This window comes from Lissotriton helveticus, chromosome 3_1 (assembly GCF_964261635.1).
Source record: "Lissotriton helveticus chromosome 3_1, aLisHel1.1, whole genome shotgun sequence".
Classification (NCBI taxonomy): Eukaryota; Metazoa; Chordata; class Amphibia; order Caudata; family Salamandridae; genus Lissotriton; species Lissotriton helveticus.
In genome coordinates this window covers 338,229,188-338,254,637 of record NC_136061.1, presented here as the reverse complement: position 1 = coordinate 338,254,637, position 25,450 = coordinate 338,229,188, and the positions used below count along the sequence as shown (strand labels likewise).

Below are 25,450 nucleotides of genomic sequence, written 5' to 3'. Positions count from 1 at the left end.
CAGAGTGATAGATTGTCTAACATGAAAAGGCAAGACTACCATAGGAAGGAATGAAGGCTTGGTCTGAAGCACCACTTTATCTGGATAGACAGATAGAAAGACCGAGAGGGAGAAGCTATTGTTAAATTATTTTTTTCAAGGGGCGGGTAGCCCCCTGGTAGCCACACCTCTGGGTTGACAAGGGGAGTTCCATACACCAAGAGAAGGGTCTCGCCATGTTGGCAGTGGGCAGAATAGTGCACCCTGCTATACCTAGATGCCACACTTCTCGGGTAATAGCCATCAGGCGTGAGGGAACCTGGTAGCCCCTTGGCTAGTAGTTAGCCACCATCCCCTAGGCTCCTAGCATGCATAAAAGTGGCACCCAGACCTCAGACCACTACTGTCTTGGAAAAAGGACTGCCCTGTTGTTCCCGGGACCCAGCAAAGAGAGGCTGCGACAAAGACTGGATTGCACCTGATGCACATGTGGACTGGGAAAGGGATCATTGTGCCTGCTGTGCCACTTGTGGAAAAGTTGCCCACGAGTACCAGACTGATAGAGTGACTCCAAGAGTTGGTTGGCCCGACTCCGTGATACAGTTACAGGGCCATGAAGCCAAAAAGCCTGCACCCTTCAGATCCCAGCATCAAGGAGCCTGACCTCTGCTGGATACCAAGGTGCAGGGTAGGAGAGCTAGTCCTGGTCCTCACAGGTTGCCCTAAGTCTGCTTGACCCGGTAGAGTCATCGGAGTGCTGTTTGGTCGCCCAGCAAGGAAGTTATTGCAAATCAAAGGACATTTCTGGGATTGCTGTAACCGGAGGCCAGTGGTCAAGTGACATCTGGTCCTGGCTGGACTCCAACCAGACACCATGGGAGATCCACCCCTGAAGCCAAAGTAGCCCGCAAGCTTGAAGACCAAAGGGTGGCCACAAGAAGATCCACTGCAATGACTCAGCATCTTGTGTCCCTTGCATCAAGACCACTCCATCAACTTCAATGGTGGTTTCACCTAAGGATTCAGAACTGGCCTGGAGACTGCTAATCGACAGGTAACTGCCCCCCTGGATCTGGTTGGTCCTTCTGGCTGGCTCCCTATCTTCGACAGCGGACACTGACAGCAGACATCCAGCCCTGCACAGATCCCGTCAATTGAATTGGCTCTAGGACTGACCTCCCAGGCATCCGGAAGATACTGAACCAACGATACAGCTACCCCCTCCCACTATGCCTAGTGAGGATGAGGGATCCTGGCCACGAGGTGGTTGCCCCCCTTCCCACCCCCATTCTGTCCTGAGGAAGACTCGCAGGCAAAGGTTCAACTCCCCCACAAGCCACAAGTCGAGTCGAAACATCAACGAGCCCGCCCCCGGTATCTGGACCCACCGATCCCCTAACCAATACGTGCCACAGATGACTACAATCTGTGATTAAACAATTGTAAATAGACCGTGTAAAATAGACCTTTGGGCTAGTACACTCTGATTGATACACTTGATCAATCTCACCTTGAATCTGTCTACTTTCTTCTCAAATTTCACGCTGGGAATACTTCCCCACTCACCAGAAACTTTCGAGCACTTCTTCTTTGCACGGTCCCCCTTGGAGCAACCACATTGACTATCTGATGATAAATGCAAATTATGTTTGGAATGAAAATAAATTCATGTTGATGACTTACAAAGTTGAAGTCTCTGCACATCCACTCGTTTTTGTGTCTGAAAATGTATGTTTCATGTGTACACTGATGTATGTACTAAACAAAGAATGATATGTTGTTGGACATTTTACCTAAAGGAGCACTAACTTTTCTCTAGCTCCCTACTAAGGAAACAATCTAATAATACCATTTGTTTAAATTATTGTTTGAGGACCATTGTTTTCTATACCGTACATTACCCAGGTCCACAGACTGTTTGGGTCACCCCATATTTGTAATGATCCCTATCAGAGTTGGCACCCCTAAGAGTGCCTAGATAGCCCTTATTAACTTGCTCGTTGTAGCTAATCCTAAACTACTAACATGGTCTATTACAATGATTTATTGCATTGCGTGAAATAGCAGTCGTTACGCTTTCAGCCCATTGAGCAATCTTTCCACCTATTGATGAGAGGCCATTGTTCTCACAAACATAATTAAAACAAATACAGAAAATTGTGAGAAACTATTCCTCAGAAACAAATGATCTTGAAATTCTGGCCACATGTCCTAGACAAGATTGTTACATTAACTGATGTCGGTGGACCTCAATAGTTAGTGTACAAAACAGTTTATAAAACAAAGAACAGAAAGTTTCTTGATGATATTGATTCATTGTCCGGTGTTTTGACCTCTTCTTTCTAGGCAATCTTGTGAGCTTTAGCCAACACGTGTTTCATTTGGAGTGATCGTCGAGGTAATAACATAAAGCACACCACATTTGTGACACCGGAAGGCTGAATATATTATTTTTTTTGGGAGTTGCGAGCACAGCTGGACGAGAGGACCTTCTATAAGATGCCGGCAATACAAGAGCCTTGAGAAAGTCGTGGGGAGACTCCCCATATACGACTAAACACGTGTTGGCTAAAGCTCACAAGGTTGCCTTGAAAGAAGAGGTCGAAGCACCCAACAATAAATCAATATAATCAAGAAGCGTGATGTTCTTTGTGTTATACACTCTTTTGTACACTAAACATTGAGATAATCACGAGTGCCTCAGACTGTGGAAACATTGGTTGTCTAATCCAAGGATTGGACACATTGGGGGAGTGGGGCATTTCTTCCCTCACTTTGAGATCACTGTAGGGCATAATCCCTACACCAAAAAATACTTGCTGGTGACTGTCAATAGAGCGCCGCATATCTATCTAATGCCCTCTATAGTAGATGATGTCAAAGGACTACACACGGTTTATACCTATTGGTGAAATTGCTTAATGGCAACAGATAATATTTTAACCTCTTGTATCTGCAGGAAGGCCCTTATCGTGACACAAATGTTTACGGTTAAAGTGCTCCAAAGTCTCACCAGATTTTTGTTCTCATATTTGACATAATAAATGGGCCTCTGGACCTTAGGGGCGTTTCTGACAAAGAAAAAATTATTTCTTTGCACCCAGTAAATTGATGCGAAATGACTACGACAAGGGCCAACAGGTACTTGGGAGAGAGGAGCTGTTACAACTGAATAGTGCAAACATAAAGAAGAGGCTTCCAGACTCCGCCCCAGGGCTCTCGCCACAGAAATCATGAGTGTGTCTGTCTAGTGCTTGGAGATACGTAGAGATGGGACGTAGGGCATTGTGGAAATGGTGTGTTCACCCTTCATACTTTTCCTTTTCAGAAACTTTCCTGACAGCCCTGTTGCAGAGTGGGACCCTCAGCTTCTATCCTCGTTCATCCTGCAGCACCTACGGCAGAACCACAACACAATGGTAATGTCCATCTTACCTCCCACTTCGAAATGATGAGAGAGATTCTCTTCTTTCCTTATGCTTTTCCTGTTTATTCTTAGTGGTTAAGTTTTTTTTAATTTGGAGGGTTCCATCTGTTTCATGATGCGCCAAGCAGCATTCTGTTCAAAGTAGCCTACCTACTTGTGCGTTTGAGAAGTTTAGATTTATAGACATGTTCCTTCTGTTTTCTTCTTCTTCTGTTATCTGGATTGATATTCTGTAAACCTAAGCAAATCCTTTACTGCTCTCTGATGTTTTATTTTTAAGATCAAAGACCTTTAATTGTGCTGGGAAATCTGTGGACTTCAGAGAGGACATTAGTGGATACCAGTAGGAAGTAATATATGCTGTTTGTACTTTTCAATTCATGAATTTAATTCCAGAGTCCACAATTGAATATTGGTGTTCACATTGTGAATGAAACGCCTGTGGCATTCTGGAATGCCTTCAGCTCGCCAGTGGGGTATCTCAAGCACCCACAATGCCCTGCGAGAATAAGCCATGCAAAGGAGAATGTTAGTGGCCAGTATCTATAGGAACACATTTTGAGGTCTGATTTGACAGCAGACCTGTCACCAACCGTTATTGACAGTGTAGGCCTAAACGTTAGGATTGTCTTGTGAAAATGTACAACATTTATCTAGCTTCTGAGGCACAGGTGGGAATTTTGATCCAACCACATAGTCCAGAGTTAAAATTCTTCCTCCCGTTTAGGAACATGTTTGTTGGTGCTTTGTCTCAATTGGGGGAGAACTCAAAGGAAAATCGCCCTGAACTGGTCATGTCGGGGATTGGTGAAGCCATGTCAGACATGTCCAAACAGAGAGCAAGAGCCAGCAGCGAAGGGAAATGGAACAAGGGAAGGCATCACTGAGCAGCAGAACCTACACCAGTTAATAGAAAGTTTTTATAAACTTCCCAAAAACCATCAGAAAACTGTATTTTCGGGGAGGGGACCCTGAGCTGCAGGAACGTGCAGACTGCCACGGATAAATAACATTCTGCAGGGAGAACATTCTTTGTGTTGGAAGACAATCAAACACAAAAAACACACTAAAAAACCCGTACAGGCGTGACTTCAGGTAGGAACGGCAGGACAGACCTCTATTGAGGAGATCCAGAGAAAACCCACTAAGCAATCTCTTCGGAGGGTGCGTGAAGCTGTATGACTGTATTGATTAGAATTCTACTGCCCCTGCCATCAGTCACCTCGTAGGCTTCCTGGAGGGCTAAAGTTGATACCCCTCCTTTAAACAACAAGACTGTTGAAGTTACTCTTGACTAAAGGGGGCAACCTTCAGTGTGATGAGCAGATTGTGGAGCTCAGTGGGGGAAGTATTGGACAGATTATAGAACACGCATTTACAATGCAACGGTCTCTCCTTTGCAAAAGTTAGAGCTATTGGCATTGTAAATTACAATTTTTTTATTAATGTGTTGGATTTGAAAACAGATAAATATATGGCATTGTCATTTACAATGCCAATAGCTTAATCTCTCGCAAATGTGAGACCTATTGCATTTGCACCCACACACAGAGAGAGCCACACACACAGAGCCACACACATGGTTGTGGTGGATCTGGTGGTGGATGTGGTGGTGGTGGATATGGTGGTGGATGTGGTGGTGGATATGGTGGTGGATGTGGTGGTGGATGTGACTGTGGTTGATGTGGTGGATGTGGTGGTAGATGTGGTGGTGGTGGTAGATGTGGTGGTGGATGTGGTGGATGTAGTGGTGGTGGTGGATGTAGTGGTGGTGGTGGATGTAGTGGTGGTGGTGGATGTGGTGGTGGTGGATGTGGTGTGGTGGTGGTGGATGTGGTGGAGGTGGATGTGGTGGTGGATGTGGTGGAGGTGGATGTGGTGGTGGATGTGGTGGTGGATGTGGTGGTGGATGTGGTGGTGGATGTGGATGTGGATATGGTATTGGTGGATGTGGATATGGTATTGGTGGATGTGGATGTGGGATTTGGTGGGTGTCGGATGTGGTGGTGGATGTGATGGTGGTGGATGAGGTGGTGGTGGTGAATGTGGTGGATGTGGTAGTGAATGTGGTGGTGGTGGTGGATGTGGTGGATTAGGTGGGGTATATGGTGGATGAGGTGGTGTATGTGATAGATGCCATATTAAGAAATACCGAGTCATAAAACGATACACACTCCAGGCCAAGATGGAATCTATCACATAGAAAACAAGAAAAGGCACAAGCTTGAGCTGATGCTCGGTTTCTTGTCTCTGAAGCCTGTTGTCCCTCTAGAAAAGGGAAGCACCATTGAGGGAAAAGCCTTCTGTTATGTTGTGATTCAACTCTCGAACACGTGTCGGACCGAGCTGGCCTGTTCAAATCATAAACTTCCTGTGAGGCCTTTTCTTCAGGTCTTGGGACTGTCAGTAGATAATAGGTAATATCTGACCGATATTGCCGTTTGCCACTGTGCCTATGGCATTATTGTACTGCAAATAAGACTCCCTTTGCATGCCAAACAGTGCCGGGGTAGGGTAAATGCGTTCTCTAATGTTTTTTTTTTAGAAATCAGAAACTTTAGGACTCTGTTTTACAAGGAAGATCCGAGCCCACAATTCAAGTCACTTTAGAGGAGAAGTGACCCTTTGTTCGGAGCGACCGACCTTGGAAATGGGGCACTTGGTACGAGTCCTGGCTCTAGTTCAACACCCTGTGAATCTGGAGAAATTGATTAATTACTTTTCAACATCACCTTCGTTCTCCGCCCCCCGTTCCACTCCCTGGGTATTGTAATCTGGCGCAGCGCTCTAATGTCCTTGGGCTAGGCCAAGTTTGCTTTACATAAAACTGCAAAAAACAAAACAATTTTTTTTTTTAACTGTACTGTTTGGATTGGTTAAGAGGGCCCTGAATGAAAGAAACGCGAGTAAGCGCATGAACTTGTTCCCTTATACAACGCAGGAGGAATCGTGGTTTGTGGCAAACGTCGCCGCAGGCCAAGACCTGTACCCCTTTAACAGGTGCTTCAAAGACATCAAAGGAGGGGAAACAGGAGCTGGCTTGAGGGGGAGGGCGGGGGCCGTCCCACAGCAGTAGAAGGTAGCACCGCTGCACCCCACGTTGTGAAGGGTGAAACTTAAGGGTGGGCGTCTAAGCCAGAGGCACAGCGAGTCTTTGCGCGAGCCAAGAAGCATGAAAACAAACAAACGTGCGAGAGGGTTTCAGAGAAGCGTGTGACTGAGCAGAGGGGGAAGTGGAACACGGAGCCGAAGCCGCATTTCTGCAGATGCTGACACTTCTCTGCGATGCCCTCCAAGCGTAGTAAACATTTGACAGTTGTAAACTTCCAGTCAGTAACTTGGCAACTTGAGATATAGTCAGGGCACGAGTCCTAAAAAGAGAAGTGGGGGGACGCTGTCACCGGAAGTGACGTCGCGACAGGAAGTGACGTCACGGAAGGTGCGCTCCGATCTCGTCCCAGTGGCCTGAGAGTGAAGTCCAGCGTCCCCCTGGTAAAATAAGTGGGGGGACGCAGTCCACCATGCTTGGAGCCATTTGGTCACCCAGCTCATTTGCACACTGCCCTCTCTGCACTTCAGCTGAGACACTGCTGCTGCTGGGGGGGGGGGGTGAAATGCCTGGGGGTCGGTGGTTCCCTCAGCTGAAACATCATGGGCGCTCGGGACCGAGGACCCAGGGCCGTACATAAGTTGGTACCTATGTCTAAAGAGCTGCTTCGGTGCGCTTTGTCCGGCTGCCTCGGAGTGACAGCGAGTGCCGTGAGGAATCGAAACAAGTAGGTCTTGTGACGCATAAGGGTAAACTCGCGGGCAGAAACGCCTTGCTTCCGAGGAAACGAAACCGGGAGATGGCCCAGGGGAGTGTATTGAGGAAAAGGAGGAGGAGGCGGTATTAAGGATGTGAGGAACGACAGACTTTAACCTTCCTCCTTTGCTGCTGTGTAAAGTGTCTTAAGGAAGGGCGATATTTGGGTTGTAAACTGAGAGGACTTTAGGCTGGAAAGGCATGTTGCAGGTGGGCGGGACTGCCGTTTGTAATGATGGACGCGGTTTTGATTAAGCAGGGTGGACGGCGTCCACCCTGAAAAACCCTCGGAAATAAGTGGGGGGATGCCGTCCACCCGCGTGGTACCCCGACTCGTGCCCTGTTTGGGTTGTAAACTGAGAGGACTTTAGGCTGGAAAGGCATGTTGCAGGTGGGCGGGACTGCCGTTTGTAATGATGGACGCGGTTTTGATTAAGCAGGGTGGACGGCGTCCACCCTGAAAAACCCTCGGAAATAAGTGGGGGGATGCCATCCACCCGCGTGGTACCCCGACTCGTGCCCTGGATATAGTGTGTTAGGGGATGCCCTAGTTGGCTTTCTTTCAGTAACATGACGTGTTGTAAGAGATTCTGTAATATGTGCAAAGGAGCAAGTTTCTTTTGAAAGGACGCTGAAGTGCGAAAGTTGTTTTCAAGAGTTGCTCAAACATAAAACATCTCCCGGCAGACTGAAGTGTGCTGTACATCCATGGCCACGCGCTTTAAGGCTGCACCGGAAGTCTGCAGGGGGGCATGCTGTCTCGGTCTATGTTCTTGTCCAATGCACACAACCATTCTATTAATTAGTATCGCTTGTTGGAGCGGTGTTCTAAACGTTTCGACTCATTTGTAGGCAGACTGAGGAATATCGGTTATCTGTGGCCAGTGCTTCATTTCTGTAAAAAAAAAAAGCAGAGGCAGCATGGCCGCTGGAGAGGGAGGAAGGGGGGGGGGGCCCGGGGGAGCGGCAGATCGGAGTCGAGAGCGCGACGGAGGAGGGCTGCGCAGAGGGAGGGGGGGGAGGCGAGAGCGCGACAGAGGAGGGCAGAGGGAAGGGGGGGAGGCGAGCGGAGCCGAGCAGCTCCTGAAAGAGATTGGCAAACACTGAACCCAAACCACGCCGTTTTAATTAAATGAAAAGTGGAACGCTACCTCAGCAGACGAGAAGGGAGGCGAGCAGCTCCGGAAACACCACCACGTTTCTCCGAGGCGAGGCAGAAATGCCTTTGAGAAACACACGGCCCTTTTCGGATTCGGGTGCGTGTTTTTGCAGTTGAGTGACGGATGACGTCACGGCTTAAAAACTGCAAAAAAACACGCCCCCGAATCTGCTAATGACAGGGCCTGAACCAAGTGACACCCCTCTCCTCCAATGGCTGGCCAGCACTTACGAGGCCAGCCAATGGAGAAGAGGGGAGGGTCCAAGCCCCCATACTGGAAAACATTTAATCTTCGGCTCCGCCCACTGCTTACAGCAGTGTGGACGAGGCCTCCACCTAAAAAACGAAGAGAGCACGGTGCCCCTGTTTTATAAAGCAATGCAGTGGACGTCTTTACTACCAATGTTCCGAGTACCTACCGTCTTAGTCTGGGGGCAGTCAGTAACCACAGGCCCAGGAAGGGGCACCTATGATGTGTAACTGAAAAAATATGGGTGGAGGTATGTGTACCTAAGCACTTGCAGGTCTGGTATCAGACACTTAGGAACCAAGGTGGAGGAATGTATGGCTTTAGTGTGTACAAGGAGACACTTAGGCGTCATTATAAGTTACCCAGTAAAATGATGCGGTAATAACACAACTGGAATAACTGATACCATGGTTACCTCTTTCTGAACTGTTATTCCTGTATACATATTGCCTGTTTTTTCTCGGTTAAATGTGAACGGCGAAAATGTACTGATAAATTGTGCTGGTTTTCCTGCACAAAGATTGAGGTGTAACTTCTGTTTTCATTCAGTTCCCAATTTAATAAGGACTTAATGATAGTGGTAAACTTATCGTAACTATAGGAAGGCCAGTGGCAGCATCTCGATGATCAAAAATACATGGTTATTGCTGTGTGTTCGGCTTGAAGAAAGTATTCGGTAGAGTTAAGAGCACCACTGTTAGAGGTACTTTAGCACCACCCAGATGTTAATCTTCTTTCCCACAGAACTTGATTGGGCCGACATTGTGTGCTTCAGCTGAAAACGAGTATAGCAAAGATTATTCTCAAAACAGTACTTGAACTGGTTACAGTGGCAAGCCAACAATGAATATGTAAATTGTTGGATTGTTACGAGAATGTGATATAGTCTGTAGTCCGGCATTTTGTTACATGACATTTAAAAGAACACAGTAGTAGGCGAGGGGTTTGGCTTTGGTTACCTATTGCAGGGTAGAAGCTTTGTACTGTGAAAATCCATATTAGACCCTATTAGAAGAGGCTGAATATTGTTTTGCTAATTGTAATTCTGTAAGCGTTAGTAATGTTATCACTGCATGCCCATTGGGTATATTTGGGAAAGCACATGCTCCATACAGTAGGCTTGAGATGGTTATCAGCTGATTCCAATGATAAAGACTAAGACCTCAGTAGTTAATTGAGAAAAGTAAAGTCGGATGGCATAGGTCAAATCTGTTTATTATTAAAAATATATCAAAGACAATAGGCCTGACTTATTTATGTGAACGCATTTGTTGAACTTAACATTGCTTTAACACCATGAGTGCTGACGATTTTTCCTCTTCAGTTCTGAGACCTGTTTATAATTTTTGGGTGCAGTTCACACGTAAGCCTTCATAATTTGTTTCCACAAGAGCTCACCAGGCCAAATGTGTTTAATTTTTTCCATCCTATTGGAGACTCTAATGGTACTCAGGATTTGTGATTTTGCCTGAATGGAATTAAGAAAATAGCCAAAATGTGCCTTTTTTCCCCTGAACAGTGGGGGTGGGGAGGGGAGGGGGGAGTGCTGTACAAAGAAGTGCGGTTTTTTAGCTCCCACCTACCAAACAGCGCAACTTGTCTATTTGAGAAAAGACATATTGTCTTTTTGCAGTAGGTTTAGAGCCCACCTACTGCTTACCATTGGTTGCCATTATTGCCACTCATTTGCTTGCTTGCTTCTTTGTTAGCCTGTGTGGGTTTTCCTTCCACCTCTTGTGTTTGTCCCACGCTTGTAGAATGGCCCCACTACTTGTGTACTTCTTATTTTAGGGTACTACGTTTTCTTTTTGAATAAATACTCTATGAAAGCATGTTGTTTTTTTCAGCTGCCTGCCTCCTATACTTCTCTTTCTCCCCCTGCTGTGCTGCTTGTTGCTCTCTCTCGTGTGCTTTTGCCTGCACCCCTCTGTGATACGTTCACCCTTGTACGTCTCTCCCAAGCATTGGTTTCTATCCTGTGTGTTTCTCTCCCCCCAGCTCCACATGCTTTACTCCTCATGTTCTCGATACCGCTCTCTCCCTCTGTCATTTAGTTCCTCCACTTGTGCCCTCTGTGTTGCTTCCCCAACCCATGCCTTCCTTGAGGTAGCTTTACCCACCGAGTCCTCTGTGTTGCTCTCGCCACTCACCCTGCTTGTTGGTTCTGCCACCCTGCACTCTGTGTTGTTAACCGTGACCTACTTTTAAAAAAAAAAAAATGTTTTGCACTTTTTTTAAATTTGATTTACCATTCTAGCTTGAATTATTAAATACATCGTTAAAAAAAGCACTTGCAACATTTTGTAGGCACACAAATGCATGGTGCGCGCACGCACTACAAAATGGTGCATACAGTTGAGGTATTTTTTATTCCTTCTTAGCCATGCTGCATATTATTGGGGATGGTCTAAGAATTTCTAAAAAAAATTAGCAAAACCAATAAGTTCCAAAGGTGAGACCTATTGGCTTTACCAAGTGTCTAAAGATGGCATCAGGTAAAGGGTTGCTGTGCTAAGATCACCCTCCTCTATATTCTAGAAAGAGGCAGAGTTGTATAAATAATAGTTTGAGCACAGTATTTAGTCTGAGAGAGGAGTAAGAGGGATTCCTGTTTTGTGTGAGTGCTAGTCTGAGGGATGCAAGTGTGAGGCTGCTACTCCATGTGGGGTGCAAGTGTCCTTCCAGTAGTGTATGACTGCACATTTGTGAGGGATGTAAGAGCGCTGTCTTTACAGTTACTATTATTCAGAAACGGGTATGAAAGTGCAGTCGCAAGTGTCTAGCTAGTTTGCTAGTGGTAGGAGCGCAGTTAGTAGTGTGAGTTCTGCTCTGAGACTAAAAGAGGCTTCTGCCCGCCTGAGGCTGCTAGATGGTGAGAAGTGTGCTGTTGCTGTCTTTAGGGTGTGTGGGTGCCCGTCAGCAGAGTGAGACTGCTTCTTTGTGCTGGGTGTGACTGCTGTCAGTATCATGTGTGCTGTTTTGAAGGGCGTGGAAGTTTAGTGTGATTTTTAGCCTGTGAGTAATGTGAGTTTTGTCATTGTGTGAGATGCTAGTATGCAGATAACAGTGTGAGACTGTTACTCCACGGGGAGAGTGAGAGTGCTGTCTCTCGTGGGGGTTGCTAGTGCACTCAATTGTGAGTACTTGCCATCAATGTCAGACGCAGAAAAGGACAATTATAAGGATTAGGCTGCTACTGAGTAAAGCCGCCGGCAGAGAAGCTGCAGCAAGAGACAATGAAAGAAAGCCATGCCTGACTGCAATAGAAAACTTATACAAACAAGCATTTGCAATGCAATAGGTCTCGCATTATTTAAGTTTGAGCTATTATTATTGTAAATGGCAATGTTTTTTGCTTTATGCTATAGTTTTCTTATGTACATAAAAAGCTACATATAAAGTATTTGTTGTTAAAATTATTTATGCAGTATTTAAATTTGTTTGCATAAAAGATTACAAGAATATCTTAGCAAAAAAGTTAAACTTTTTAATGGTAATTGACTAAATGTCCATTTGTACATTTTAATTTCAAATAGGTAAGTGTAAACATCACAAATATATTGTGCAAACAGTGCAAAATATTTTAGCCATAAATATTTTTGTTTTACGAGGTAGTTTGTAAGAAAATGATTGTAAAAGGCAAACACTGTAATTAAAATGTAACATATAACAGTACAGTTATGGCTAGTAAACATACATTAGTAGTATAGTATAATTGTAAACAAGATGTAAATAAGACTACAGAAATTAGCATGAATTATCACTTTAATATCAACTTTACAAACATTTTGAAAACACGATCACAGCTGGTAATCATGCATTGGCTTGTTATTACAAGCATTTCATTTTAATAAATATTTCTGATTCCCAAAAACAAATATGACAGTCTCTCAAAATAATGGCTTTTCAGTTTTAGTTGTATCTTTGATCTCCATGTCATCAAGTACTCATGAATATTACTGCCCCATGGACAGAGTCTGGCTTTACATGTCTACATATCAACATCCAATTCCATGAACACCCATCGCATGCCAGGGATGACCATCACCGCTGGTGAAGAGAAGCACAATTGGGTCAAGAATGCCCACAATACGTTGTGGTCCCATTATACCAGGGATGGGCTCAATAATGCCAAAGATGCCAACATCATGCCAAGCATTGCTAGACTAAAAGTGGGAATAATTCTAACAGGGACACCACCAATAAATTAAGAAGGAACACCATTACGCTAAGGCAAGCATTACCGCCTTCGGGTAAAGTCCGCGCTATATAAAAATGCATAAATACATGAATAAAGAAATACCGCCTTCGGGTAAAGTCCGCGCTATATAAAAATGCATAAATACATAAATAAATAAATACCGCCTTCGGGTAAAGTCTGCGCTATATAAAAATGCATAATTAAATAAATAAATACATACCGCAAAACATCCTCGTTACTCTGCCGGCCTGCGACCAGGAAGTCAGGCAGGCCGGCGCGACACCCGGAAACAGGAAGTAGGAGGACGGGAGCCTACCCCGCCTCCCACGGAAGAGCCGCGATTGGAGCCGTGTTGGGAGCAGGGAGCACCGGAGCAGGCAGGAGCCTACCCTGCGCCCCGGTGCCGAAGGAGGGAAGAAGAGTCCTGCTGCCGAGCCTTGCAGCTGAGGAGAGGAAGCCGGTGAGTGCGTTGCTGAGCGGCGGGCGGGCGGAGGGAGAGGAGCATGTAGGCGCGGGGGGGGGGGGCGGCCTGTGTATGTGTGTGTATGTGTGTGCGTGCGTGTGTGTATGTGTCTTGGAGTGCGTGTGTGTGACTGTGGGGGAGGGGGTGTGTGTGTGAGCGAGTGTCTGTCTGCGACGTGTGTGTGTGTGTGTGTGTGTCTGTGTCTGTGTGCATGCATGCATGCGCGGTAGGCTGGGAGGGCGGCGCATGCGCAGTAGGCTGGGAGGGCGGCGCAGGACGGAACGTGCGCGTTCGCGCAGCCAAATCCGACTGCTAAAAATCGTGCCAGTTTTGTGTCCCTCATTCCCCGGCATCAGCCGACTATAAGTCTCCGTCCCTGTTCCAGGGCGAGACCTAAAAAGAAATCCTTCTTTTTACGTTGTGTTTGTGCTCCCTGATTGTTACAGGATTCCTTTGTAGGAAGTACTGTGATTTTGGGCCTATTTTAAAAGTTTATGGACTCTGTATTTTATACCTTTAAACGGTATCCGGCATAGAAGTAGGACTATTGCATGGATCAGCTCCTGCGCAGAGGAGGGGCGAGGGAGGTTGGGCCAACTAGGGTGATTTTTTTCTCAAGTTAGAAAAAAAGGAAATACGTATTTTCCAAAGAGCAACGCCCACATTAGCCTAGCAGCAGTCTATGGCACTAAAGGGGGTTACTTTCTATGTGTATGTACTTCTTGTGAAAGAGCAGAATGCTATCGCTCACAGTGAACTTAGCCAAGGCTGGAGTGGGCTGACTCACTGCTCCAGGCTTTATTTGGGGTAGGGGTAGAATGTGAATGACAACAACAGGTCAATGTATGGGGGAGGGCTGGTTGAAAGCCCCAATAAGTATATGATGTATAGGTATAAATAATTTTAATAAAATCAAAACATATTGACTAATACCAGACTTAGTAATGGGACTGATGGAAAGTTATGCATTGTTTTAAATGTGCCCAAGAATCGGAGTTTTGATGGCGTTGGTATTAAAACGCATATGGTTTGTACTAACCAATTTACAATTGGAAGTCAGAAATGAAGAAAATTCAACAGATGTTATAACAAATGGTTTACTGTATTGCATCCCACTAAACGCTTGATAAAAAGGATTAAAAAATAGATACTTGGGCTAGTACAGGGTGGTGTGACTTACATCCCACTATTATTTCTTATCCAAAATGCCCTAGGAATGTCATACTTTGGCTAAAATCCACAGAACTTCATTAAATTTTTGTGAATGAAAGTTCCCGAATCAGCAGGGATCGACAGAAGTCCTTCTAATTAGCAATTCTATGCTTCTCCTGATAACAGTATTGCTTTGTTTCTGTGTGTGGAGTTGTGGACCTATTTCAACGAAACAACTAGATGTTTGCTATAAATTCCAATTAGACTGCGGATGTGGTAGCTGTGGGGATTGGGTTCTAAATCAGCTGGCATCTACAGAAACCAACCATCCTCAGACATTTCTGAAGATCGACACCCAGTGGAGTCCAGGATTTTATGGCTTGCTTGTATCCCTCTGCTTTTTCGTACCCAGAATACCCTTTAAACGTCAACCTTTGGCTGGAATAGAAGTTTCCTAATTTTTCTATGAGACAGAGCTTCAAAGTCTGCAGGGACTGACTAAAGTCATACCATTCAGCATTCAAAAACCTCTTGCATTGAAACCATTACCCCACATGTTTGGGTATCCTATCATCTGCAGCTAGAAAGGCCCTAAAACACACTGCTCAACTGCCCATTTTTTGTGTTGAATTCCAGTTATTCTGAGGGGGTGGGGTGGGTGTGTGTCTGTAAGTGTCTGACATATTTGGCCCGATGATTCGGCTAGCAACCAGGGAAACCTACTAGTAGCAGATGTTTGTCACATCGGCGGCAGTGTAGGGTTGCGCGGCCTGGGTGGATCCCGCTACGTTTTCCATTCAGAATGACCTGCAAAGGTCTAAGATTTCCTCACATTTCTGTGAGGGAAAGTTCTGGATTCAGGGTGGATCTAACCACCCCGCAATCCTCACATTCCATTAAAAACAGTACCTTACTTTTATGGGTGGACCTATCGTACCAGGCAAGAATGGGTGAGCACTGTAGCTGTGTAAATCAGTCTAGTCTCAATGTTGTCGTCACATGGCCACAGTTTTGGTCCTTGTCACATGTACTAGGTCCATCCGAACATGTGGGGTACCATTTCAGATCAAGTGTGAGACTATTGGATGGTAAGACTTTTGTCATGGGCTGCATAATCTTGAGTTTTTCTGTCTCTTAAATATGCAGGATTTTTAAAAATTAAAACATTTGTATTTGGAGGGCATTCTGGGTATTAAAATATGCATGGATAAATGCATGCGTGCTACACTACCCTGGATTCCACTTTCGCTAGTTTTCAATATCTGGGCATGGTAGGCTTCCCGAGGTGCCAGGCCATCCAAAGAGCCAAATACTGCAGCTATCCTCCTAGGAAATAAATCATAAATAGTTTTTTCTCCAGACATAATTTTGATGTTGCCGGAATATTCTGGTAAGAAAACCTAGGGGGATCCCTGCATCCCAGATTACTATGTACTGCCTCTGGAGTTAGGTATTCAGAAATGTCTTGGGATGTTAGTTTTTCTTAGGTTCAGTCCAACCCAGATCCCAAATACTGAAGTGACACCATCCGTCGTCATTGCATATGGGTGCAGTTTCCAATCTTTTGTCTCCATTAAAAAATGCGTAACCATACATGTTGGGTACAATGTTAAACAATAGAAATGCTTGAAGACTGAATGGTATAAGCTTTTATATTAACAGGTAATCTGAGTCTCTGAAAAAGAGATGTTGAAACTCTACTAGCTGGACACTTCATATTTACTAATTTCATTGTCTTTAGCATATGTGATTAAAGTTATATAGGAAGATAGACCCTTCATCAGATACTAACATCATCAGATCCTCTCATCTTGGGCTGGAGAAGTTCCCTTTGTGGTCTCTGTCATTTGGATAGTGCACATCTGCCACTAGTGTGGACATATTTCAGATGAACCTGTATGTATGCTGGATCGGTATGTGGTTGTAGCATAACCTATGTGAGTTGAGATCGGTGTAGGGACCTTGGTGCCACCCCTACCCTCACCTACAGCATTCTACTTACTCACGAGGCTCATTTGTTAATGAGCGAGGGTATGCTCTACCCATCTCTTTATTCCTTTTTCACAATGTGAGTCCTTTCTAAAGCTGTGTGGGTGTGCAGAAACTCCTTTAATGACACCTTCACATGGAAGCCTTGATCGGCTCAGGTGGGCTTGTGTGTTTTTTCATCTGTACTATGCACACTGTGATTGGAAGTGGCCATCCTCAGGTTGTAATTAGATTCCTGGCTGACCATGTAACTGCCTCAAAGCCGTCATTTGTCAAAATCAAATTGTTTTCACTGTGAGGTAAAAAGTTGAGAGTTGGCTGACAATGTCTCTGCCCCCCCCCCCCCTCCTCTACCCCCACCCCTCCCAGCCATGTCGGCTGTTGTGAGCAAAATTAGTTTTGCACATACGTGTAGAAATCCTCAAGCAACCTTTCCTAAATGTTTTAAAACGTATGTTGAAAAATACAGCCATTTAAAGCTCATTTGTAGCAACCAGGCCACATGTGAAAAACTGAAATGGATTATGCTAATTGATTTTTTGAAAACCTTTTAATTGATTTTCCTATTTAGATATAGTGTAGGCAAGTCAATTAATATGGTCCGTAGAAGCAACCTTTCTTACACATCCATTTGAAGTTGGATACTAACTCCCAAACCGACTGTGTAATTTTACTCAGTTTCCCAGAACTTCAGCTTTGTGTGGTAGGAAGTGAAGCAAGTCTGAATGCACAGCCCTTGCTTAGATGGGCATCGGGGACAGTAGCACTGTGTGTCCTGCATCCTTCCTTGCTGAGCCAGCACTCTGCATTTCCAGTTCTTCTCAAGTAATATGTATTTTTTTGTGAGATTACAATGCATCATGGGATTTGGTGTCCTGCACATTGTCATCGTTCCGTCATAGGAAGTATAAATAGCTACCCGTTTTCTGGATGGGTGTCAGCCATAATTTGAACTGATATGCGAAGTCATAGGATGCGGAATGATGATAGGATTTTATAATGTTTAATTTCAATCTGCGTCGCTTTATAGAGAAGACAATTGGGGTTTCTGTGATTGTATTTTTCATGCCTTGCTTTGGTAGGGAGCACATACATTCATATTGTTCACTGACATCACTCCATGGAATTACAATATGGATATGTGTTGACTTTTTCTTTAATAACAATATTGTGAACTGTATTGTTCTGGTTGAATGATGTTCAGTCCATCTGGATGCAGTGATTTTAAGCAGAGAAATTTCCTCTGCAACCTAGTGTTTCTTTTTTCAGACATGTTCAACAGGGAAAATCTTTAAATGAGATACAAAATGGTCCACACGGTTAAAATGATTGTCTGGTCAGGTTTCTTATGAATTATTGAGTATTTCTGATTTATGAATCATGTATCAAGGTAATTCATTGATTAACCTAAACATTTTTTTACAGCTTTGATGTTGGCATTGAATCACATAAATAATGCATGTTGATCCAGATGGTCTGAATATAACTCACCAGTGACCAAAAAGGCATTGGCATTGATTGTTTTAATATAGCATCCATTTTTTCAGATGCATTTGTCAGCACTTGCTCCCTAGTGATACAGACTGCACAAACACTCTAAAATAGAACTTCTTGCATTCCAGTGGAGGTAGAATGACACAACCAATAGAAAAAGTTACCAAATTACTACTGTAAACATATCCAGGATGTGGTTGACAAGGCCACATACCAGGGGCTGAAGGTTCCAAAGCAAGAGAAGCCTTTGTCTAAAGTCCCCTTAAAGTAAATTTCCCATACAATGTTTAGGCCATGATCAATGCCAGCACCATACACACCAATCATTAAAAACCCAGGTAAATAATTACACACAAAATGTGAGTGTAGTTGAGGGGAAGCATGTCTCCTAGTGTTGTTGTTAAGTCATATTCTTCTCCCTGTCTTTCATGCGAAACTCCAGAAAATGGGATGAATACAGTGGCAAACCGCATTCCAATTGAATGCAGTGTTTTTTTGAAAGACATATATTTGACGGCACGTTTTACACCTCTCTGGACTGTGTATGAAAAACAAGAATCTTATAGTACTTTTCGGTATTTGTGAACAGCTGTCTCCAGGGTTACATAGGGTTTTTCCAGGTCAAAACATCAGATGGAAAAAAATGTTGGTTCTAAAGTATAAGGAAGGAAAGAAGTTTGGGAACTACAACATCAGGATTATTTTTTATTTTTATTTTTTTATTTTGAGAGTTTTATATAGCGCTGGCTAGATATGGAGGTATCAGAGCGCTTTACATAAGGTTCCACAGGAATTACAAAATGACATCATTTACACGTGACATCTGTTACTAGAAAAACATTTCAAGAGCGTAGAAGATGAAATGAATGGAGCTTAGAAGAGTAAGGGGGTGGGGTAAAGGGGTAGGAGGTAGATAGGATGGAGAGACGAAGGAGACTCTGCCCAAAGTCCGGCTGGGTAGGTGACGGCCGAGGAGGAAGTCCACAGCCCATCTCCTCTTTAGCTATCGGGTAGCTCCACCTGGCATCAGCCAATCAGATAGGTCGCAACTGGAAAACAATTAAAGAGCAAAGAGGATGGAAAAAAACCGATCAGGTGGAGTTGGAAGTGCAAAGGAAGGAGACAGCAGCGGAGGAGAAGACAAGACAAATGTCCGAAAACCGGCTGGATAGGTGACGGCCAAAGCGGTGTGCCAGAGCCAGTCTCCCCTATAGCTGTCGGAGCAGCTCCACCGGGGATCGGCCATGCGGTTCGGACTCCGCCGGCAAAGGGTGAGGAACAGGGATAGGTCGTGGTTGTTGATCACTGTGGCTCTTAGGCTGGGGGGTTTCAGCCACAAGGCTTGTCCATATGAGATCAGTGGCAGCCATTTTAGGGTCAGGCGTTGAGTGTTGTTCAAGTCCCTTGTTGTGAAAAAAGACAGGCCAGTTCCCTGGATAGAGATTATGGCCAAACCGACTACAAGATGATCCAGGGAAGAGGTCACCAGTTGGAGAAAGCCGAAAGGTCCTGCCCTGAGCAAAAGCAGCCTGGGCGCCATGTTGGGGTCAGGAGCGACCGGGAGTCAATGATTGTTTCGAGAAAGCCCTAGGGTCACAGGGGCAGGCCCAGTCCTCCTCCAGAGATAGTTATGGGCCGGTTGGGTAATTACACGGAATCCCCACTCACCGTCGGCTCGAAGGAAGTCATCAGAGTCCCGAGGCGCCATCTTGTCCAGCGAGTCCGCTCCCTGAGTTACCACAAAAATAGGGAATTAAAAATTGGGGGGGGGGGGGGGCTTTTTAATAACAGCGGACTAAAGCAGTTTTTTAATCTGATGTTAATGTGAAAACAATATTAGAAAATAATTCCCATGGTAATTAATGGTACCAAAGTAATTATATGGAAACGTTTTATATTAAAGCATGCCTGTGTGACCCACAACTCTATTTTGATATAGTCCGCAATTTCAGATGAAGAATAACATTATTTACTGAGGTCCTTTGATTTGTAAATTTCAAATTGGTAGTTTTGTCAGGAAGTTGAGGAGGACAATGTCAAAACGTAGAGTACCAAAGAATGAGGCACTATTTTATAATTTTCTAAACATATTAATTAATAATTACTCAGTTTTGTATATATAAGGTGTACGTTTACTTTTTATGTTGTTGCTTTACTAAGTTTTGTACGACAGGTATTGTTCAAGGATGCTGCCTCAGTATCCTTATTTGAGGTCTTTTCTCATGGTCCACCAACATTCACTGCTTACACGTCCGTATCGAAGGTTGGTTCTTTCGCTTAGCTTACCACTAGTGTCAGGGTTTTGAGTACTGTTGCAACCAGCTAGATAACCAACTTACTCCTTTTCTATGCTCTCCATGGAGAGCTAGGTCAAGCAATCCAGGATATCTCCTGGAGATGGTTGAATATTTGGAATTCAGAAACTGTGTGACAGAAATTATCACAGTAAACTCCATGTTCAGGCTGAGCTATATCTTTTAAATCAAATTAGTCTATATTTGGACTTAGGAAATGTAAAGCATTCAGCATAATAAATAACAGAAACACAAGGTCCCATCACCAGCTGGAGCTGATATAGGAATTCTATCATTCAATACTGTGAGTGCCTATGGCCAGCATTATTGCATTATTCCATTGTCCTTGCATTCCTTTGAATCTCTGCCTCTCACAGTGGCTTTGTTTATAGTTCCCATTCAATAGACATAACCCTATAGTGTATCACATTTTGTACCACGTTTGCTATTGCAGACCTAATTTCTCAGCAACCCTAGGTGTAAATTGAGTTTAAACCGAGAGCCACTGCAAAAAAAGTCACAAAACAAAAAAATGATTTCAACGCACACAAACTCACTACACAGAAGTAGTGAATTTAGATTTCTACTCACAGAAAACTCTGTGAACCTATTCTAGATTTCCTTGTTTCTATACTTATTTAAAAATGTTGTATAGTGCCATTCTACCGCATTGGGTGTTAGTCCTTTACGTTAGAAAGCATTTTGAGGTAGATGTCTTGGATTACAGGTAACCGTATTTTAGTCCAACCCAGGTAATGTTTTATAAATAAAAAAACAATTCCGGCCATTTTTAAAATTACATAATCGGGCTGCATGATAATTGCAGAGCCAGACCAAATAAGAAGTTGGTAGGGAAAAAATGAGAAAAGGAAGACAGAAAATGGGGAAGGGGTGGTAATTCGAAAGAATAGAGGAGCATTATGGGGTAGAGAAGAGATTGGGTTTTCATAGCTGGTAATGCAGAGAGTAGATGAAAGGGAAGATGAGTGAGCTGGAAAAACAGGAGAAGAAGGGAAAACCCATCTGGAAGTGGAAAAGTATACCAGAAAGGGCTAATTTTAGAAGGTGGAAAGTTCCGAGTCCAGTTAAGGTTTAAGGAGGCGTGTGCAGCAGAGGGTAGGGCACAGGGCCCCACGGAGGATGCCCACCCCTCTGCAAACTCCTCACCCATAGTACCCGCTGCTCATGCTTCACCCTCATGATGCTGTGGTACTGTGTAAACTTCCAGAGGAAGCATGCAAAGCACTGTAGTACCACATGGTTGAAGCTTGTGCAACAGCTCCCATGGTAGTACGCGATATCTCACAGAAGGGCAGCGTTAGGTCATGCGGGTCAAAAATTAATTTTGTTTGGCCCAGGGCGGTGGGGGTCCCTCAGGATCCCCTCCATAAATTCCTGGGTATCTGGCTGTCCCTACCTTGCCCACTTACGTCGTATTTTTTTTTTTACTGCTTCAGGACACAGGAACTGAGTACTCAAGTCCTGTAATAGCGGATGCAATGCTTTCTTCTTGGTTGTGGTCCGACATTCAGATCATTCTGTACTGCAAGACCGTTCCCTTTCTCAAAATTTCTGAGAGGAGAACCAGATTTTCTCGGCCAAACACCAGGTTCTATTTTTAAGTTTTTTTGGTATCTCTGAAATACCCACTCAGGTATACTAACCTTCAAGCACCTCTTTGTAAGGAACAGGCTTATATTTTTAAAGTTTATCACCCGCCTTTTTGCCCCCCATTTTGACTACTAGGTATTGGTGTTAAGGCTCTGAAATGTCCTGAGCCCTGCTAAACAGGACTCCGTGCATGTGCTCTGACCCGTAAAAGGGTGTATGTTTAATTGGGTTGTCCCCAATTGGCATACGCCGACGTACTTGTAAAAGTCCCTAGTATATGGCACTACGTGCACCTAGGGCCTGTAGGTTGAGGTCTCTCTTGTGGACTGCAGCACTAATTGTGCCCCCACTAGTAGGAGAAGGCAAAACATGGCTCCCAGTCTGCCACTCCAGACTGGAAGGGCAGTTTAAAACTAACTCAACGTTGCTATTTAAAGGTATGGCAAAGCCCAAACCTCCCATTTTAATGTATGTATGTCACCTCTATGGCATACCTAATGAGCCCTCAGGCAGGGTGCTGTATGCTAAAATGTGGAACCTATACTTTACATGTTCCAGCAGTAAAAAAACAACTAAATTGTCGTTTTTACTTTGGAAAGGCTAGGAACCCCATTGGCAAGTACAGAGTTACATGCTGGCACCACAGCTATTCTGACTTCTGAATGGGACTACTAAGGTTTGTACTGTTTGGTATCGAAAGAATTAGTGAATCAATCGTGAATAAATAGTAAGAGCAAATTTAGTGTCTCTAATGGGGAAAGTGTAACTTGAGAAGTTGCCACTTTAGTTGCTCATGGTTTCTAGTGCCCGTTTACTGATGTAGACTGGGCTTGTCGTGCAGACACCTTTCTGCCCTCCTGGGGAGATATGCTAACAACTCACAGGAAAGAACACAATAGGGGCCTGAGTGTGAGAGTGGTATTACCACCCTTCTGCAGGAAGCCACACAGGTGTAAGTCCAAAAGGTGAGCTTTAAGCAAGATGCCGCCTTTAAAGGGCAAATGGGTAACACCTAGTAACACCCGAATTGCTCTATTGTTTAGGCAGATATGCTGACACTGGGGACAAGAGCAGAGAAGCCAGTTGTCAAACCATTTTTTCCTGGGGCGTGCTGCCCCCTGGTAGCCCCACTTCTGGGGACGGGCCCAGGACCTCTGAGTGTCAAGTTGGGAGTGGGCAGAATGGTGCACCCTGCGATAGTCAGATTTCACATTTCCCAGGAAGTGATCATCCGGAGGGAAGGAACCTGGTAGCCCATTGGCTACCAACCACTTCTTACCCTGAGGGCATTTTCTGAAGATAAATATGGCACCCCTGGCATCCAGAACTCAGATATCAACCGACCTGGAAGAAGGACTGAAGAAGGACTGCCCTGCTGCTCCGAGGGACCAGCAAAGAGAGGCTGCACCTACGAAGACTGCACCCTGTAGCTATCGAAGAAAGGTACCATGCCTGCTGTTTCCTGCCCGAAATGAGGCCAAAGTTATTAGTAAATTCGTAAATTATGCATAAACCTGTCCTACTTGTCCATAATACAATTGTATCCTCCCTTCATAATAACTAGGATAATTTAAATTTAAACTAATGAGATCCTGAGAAATTACCATATTAAAGTACTGGATACTTCGTTCTGTAGTACTGCTAACAATACTAATTTTTGGATTTAAAATAATGTAATATAAACATTTATAAAACGCTCACTCTAAGGTTTTTTTATCATATCGGGAGAATTCATCACTAACATTATAGCATTGGTAGCTTTGTCGTCTTTATATTTTCAAATATATGTTTTATTGATTTCTGGTTTTAAAATAAACACTACACTACAGAGCCAGTCAAGCGAAGGCTTTTGACTCAGTGTCAACAATAGTAAAAATAGAAGACCGAAACAAGCATTGGAAATGCAATAGGTCTCGCATTAGGAAAGTTTGAGCTATTGGTCTTACGACTTTTTTTTTATTATTGTGTTGTTTTTTGAAATAGCTAAATTAATAGCTTTGTCATTTACAATGCCAATAGTTATAACTTTCTCAAATGTGACACCTATAGCCTTTGTAATGCAACATGTTTTGTATTTACGTGACTTAGATGTATTGATATTACAAATAACAATGGCTTTTAATTTTTTTAAATAATTAATACTTAAATAATTTATTTAATTTGTAATGGCAATAGCTTAAACTTTTGTAAATAACTTTTGTGAAGATTATGTTCAGTGTTTTTTATTGTGACGAAAATCCAAGAACTTAAGTGAAATATTAACATCTTTTTATGATTTGTAATAAAGCTTGAAAGCTTGAAAACAGCTTGAAACCTTGAAAGAGCATATTTGAACCAGTGATGCTGTGGTAGTGCTGAGTGATGCTGTGGTTGCGCTGAGTGATGCTGTGGTTGCGCTGAGTGATGCTGTGGTTGCGCTGAGTGATGCTGTGGTTGCGCTGAGTGATGCTGTGGTTGCGCTGAGTGATGCTGTGGTTGCGCTGAGTGATGCTGTGGTTGCGCTGAGTGATGCTGTGGTTGCGCTGAGTGATGCTGTGGTTACGCTGAGTGATGCTGTGGTTGCGCTGAGTGATGCTGTGGTTGCGCTGAGTGATGCTGTGGTTGCGCTGAGTGATGCTGTGGTTGCGCTGAGTGATGCTGTGGTTGCGCTGAGTGATGCTGTGGTTGCGCTGAGTGATGCTGTGGTTGCGCTGAGTGATGCTGTGGTTGCGCTGAGTGATGCTGTGGTTGCGCTGAGTGATGCTGTGGTTGCGCTGAGTGATGCTGTGGTTGCGCTGAGTGATGCTGTGGTTGCGCTGAGTGATGCTGTGGTTGCGCTGAGTGATGCTGTGGTTGCGCTGAGTTGAGTGATGCTGTGGTTGCGCTGAGTGATGCTGTTGTGGCACTGAGTGATGCTTGGGTGGCGCTGAGTGATAATGTGGTGGTGCTGAGTGATAATGTGGTGGTGCTGAGTGATAATGTGGTGGTGCTGAGTGATAATGTGGTGGTGCTGAGTGATGCTGGGGTAGCGCTGAGTGATGATGTGATGATGAGTGGTGCTGTGGTGGTGCTGAGTGATGCTGGGGTGATGCTGAGTGATGATGTGATGATGAGTGGTGCTGTGGTGGTGCTGAGTGATGCTGGGGTGATGCTGAGTGATGATGTGGTGATGCTGGGGTGGTGCTGAGTGATGCTGGGGTGGTGCTGAGTGATGCTGGGGTGGTGCTGAGTGGTGTTGTGGTGGCGCTGAGTGGTGTTGTGGTGGCGCTGAGTGATGCTGGGGTGGTGCTGAGTGATGCTGAGTGATGCTGTGGTGGGGCTGAGTGATGCTGTGGTGGTGCTGAGTGATGCTGTGGTGGTGCTGAGTGATGCTGGGGTGGTTAACCATTTTGTAGCATTGTAGTGTTACCTTAGCACTGTCAGATGTTCATTTGGACTGTATTATCTGAAGCCTAAGAAGCACTTTGTCTGCCTGAATGAAGTCCCCAAGGCTTTGAAACTACCTCTAGTGTTGAACACAGACCTTCCTATGGGTATCTAATTTCTTTATTTAAAGAGTTTTTCATATAGCGCTGGCAAGACCCGAGTGTATCAGAGCACTTTAAAAACATTTGATTTTCAAATATTGTCAAAGGTAGTGTTGGATA

General features: G+C 44.4%; 1 protein-coding gene and 1 long non-coding RNA gene across 2 annotated transcripts in view; one reads left to right on the top strand and one right to left on the bottom strand.

Moving 5' to 3' along the window:
• PIGL (phosphatidylinositol glycan anchor biosynthesis class L) overlaps nucleotides 1–25,450 on the top strand; it is a 450,063-nt gene that overhangs the window by 282,822 nt on the left and 141,791 nt on the right. The window contains exon 3 of the mRNA XM_078679985.1: nucleotides 3,308–3,398. Within this exon, the coding sequence (XP_078536111.1) occupies nucleotides 3,308–3,398 (91 nt within the window). The remainder of the gene's footprint in view (nucleotides 1–3,307; nucleotides 3,399–25,450) is intronic.
• The window catches only part of LOC144822444 (uncharacterized), a 182,508-nt gene that overhangs the window by 153,258 nt on the left and 3,800 nt on the right, over nucleotides 1–25,450 (bottom strand). The window lies entirely within an intron of this gene.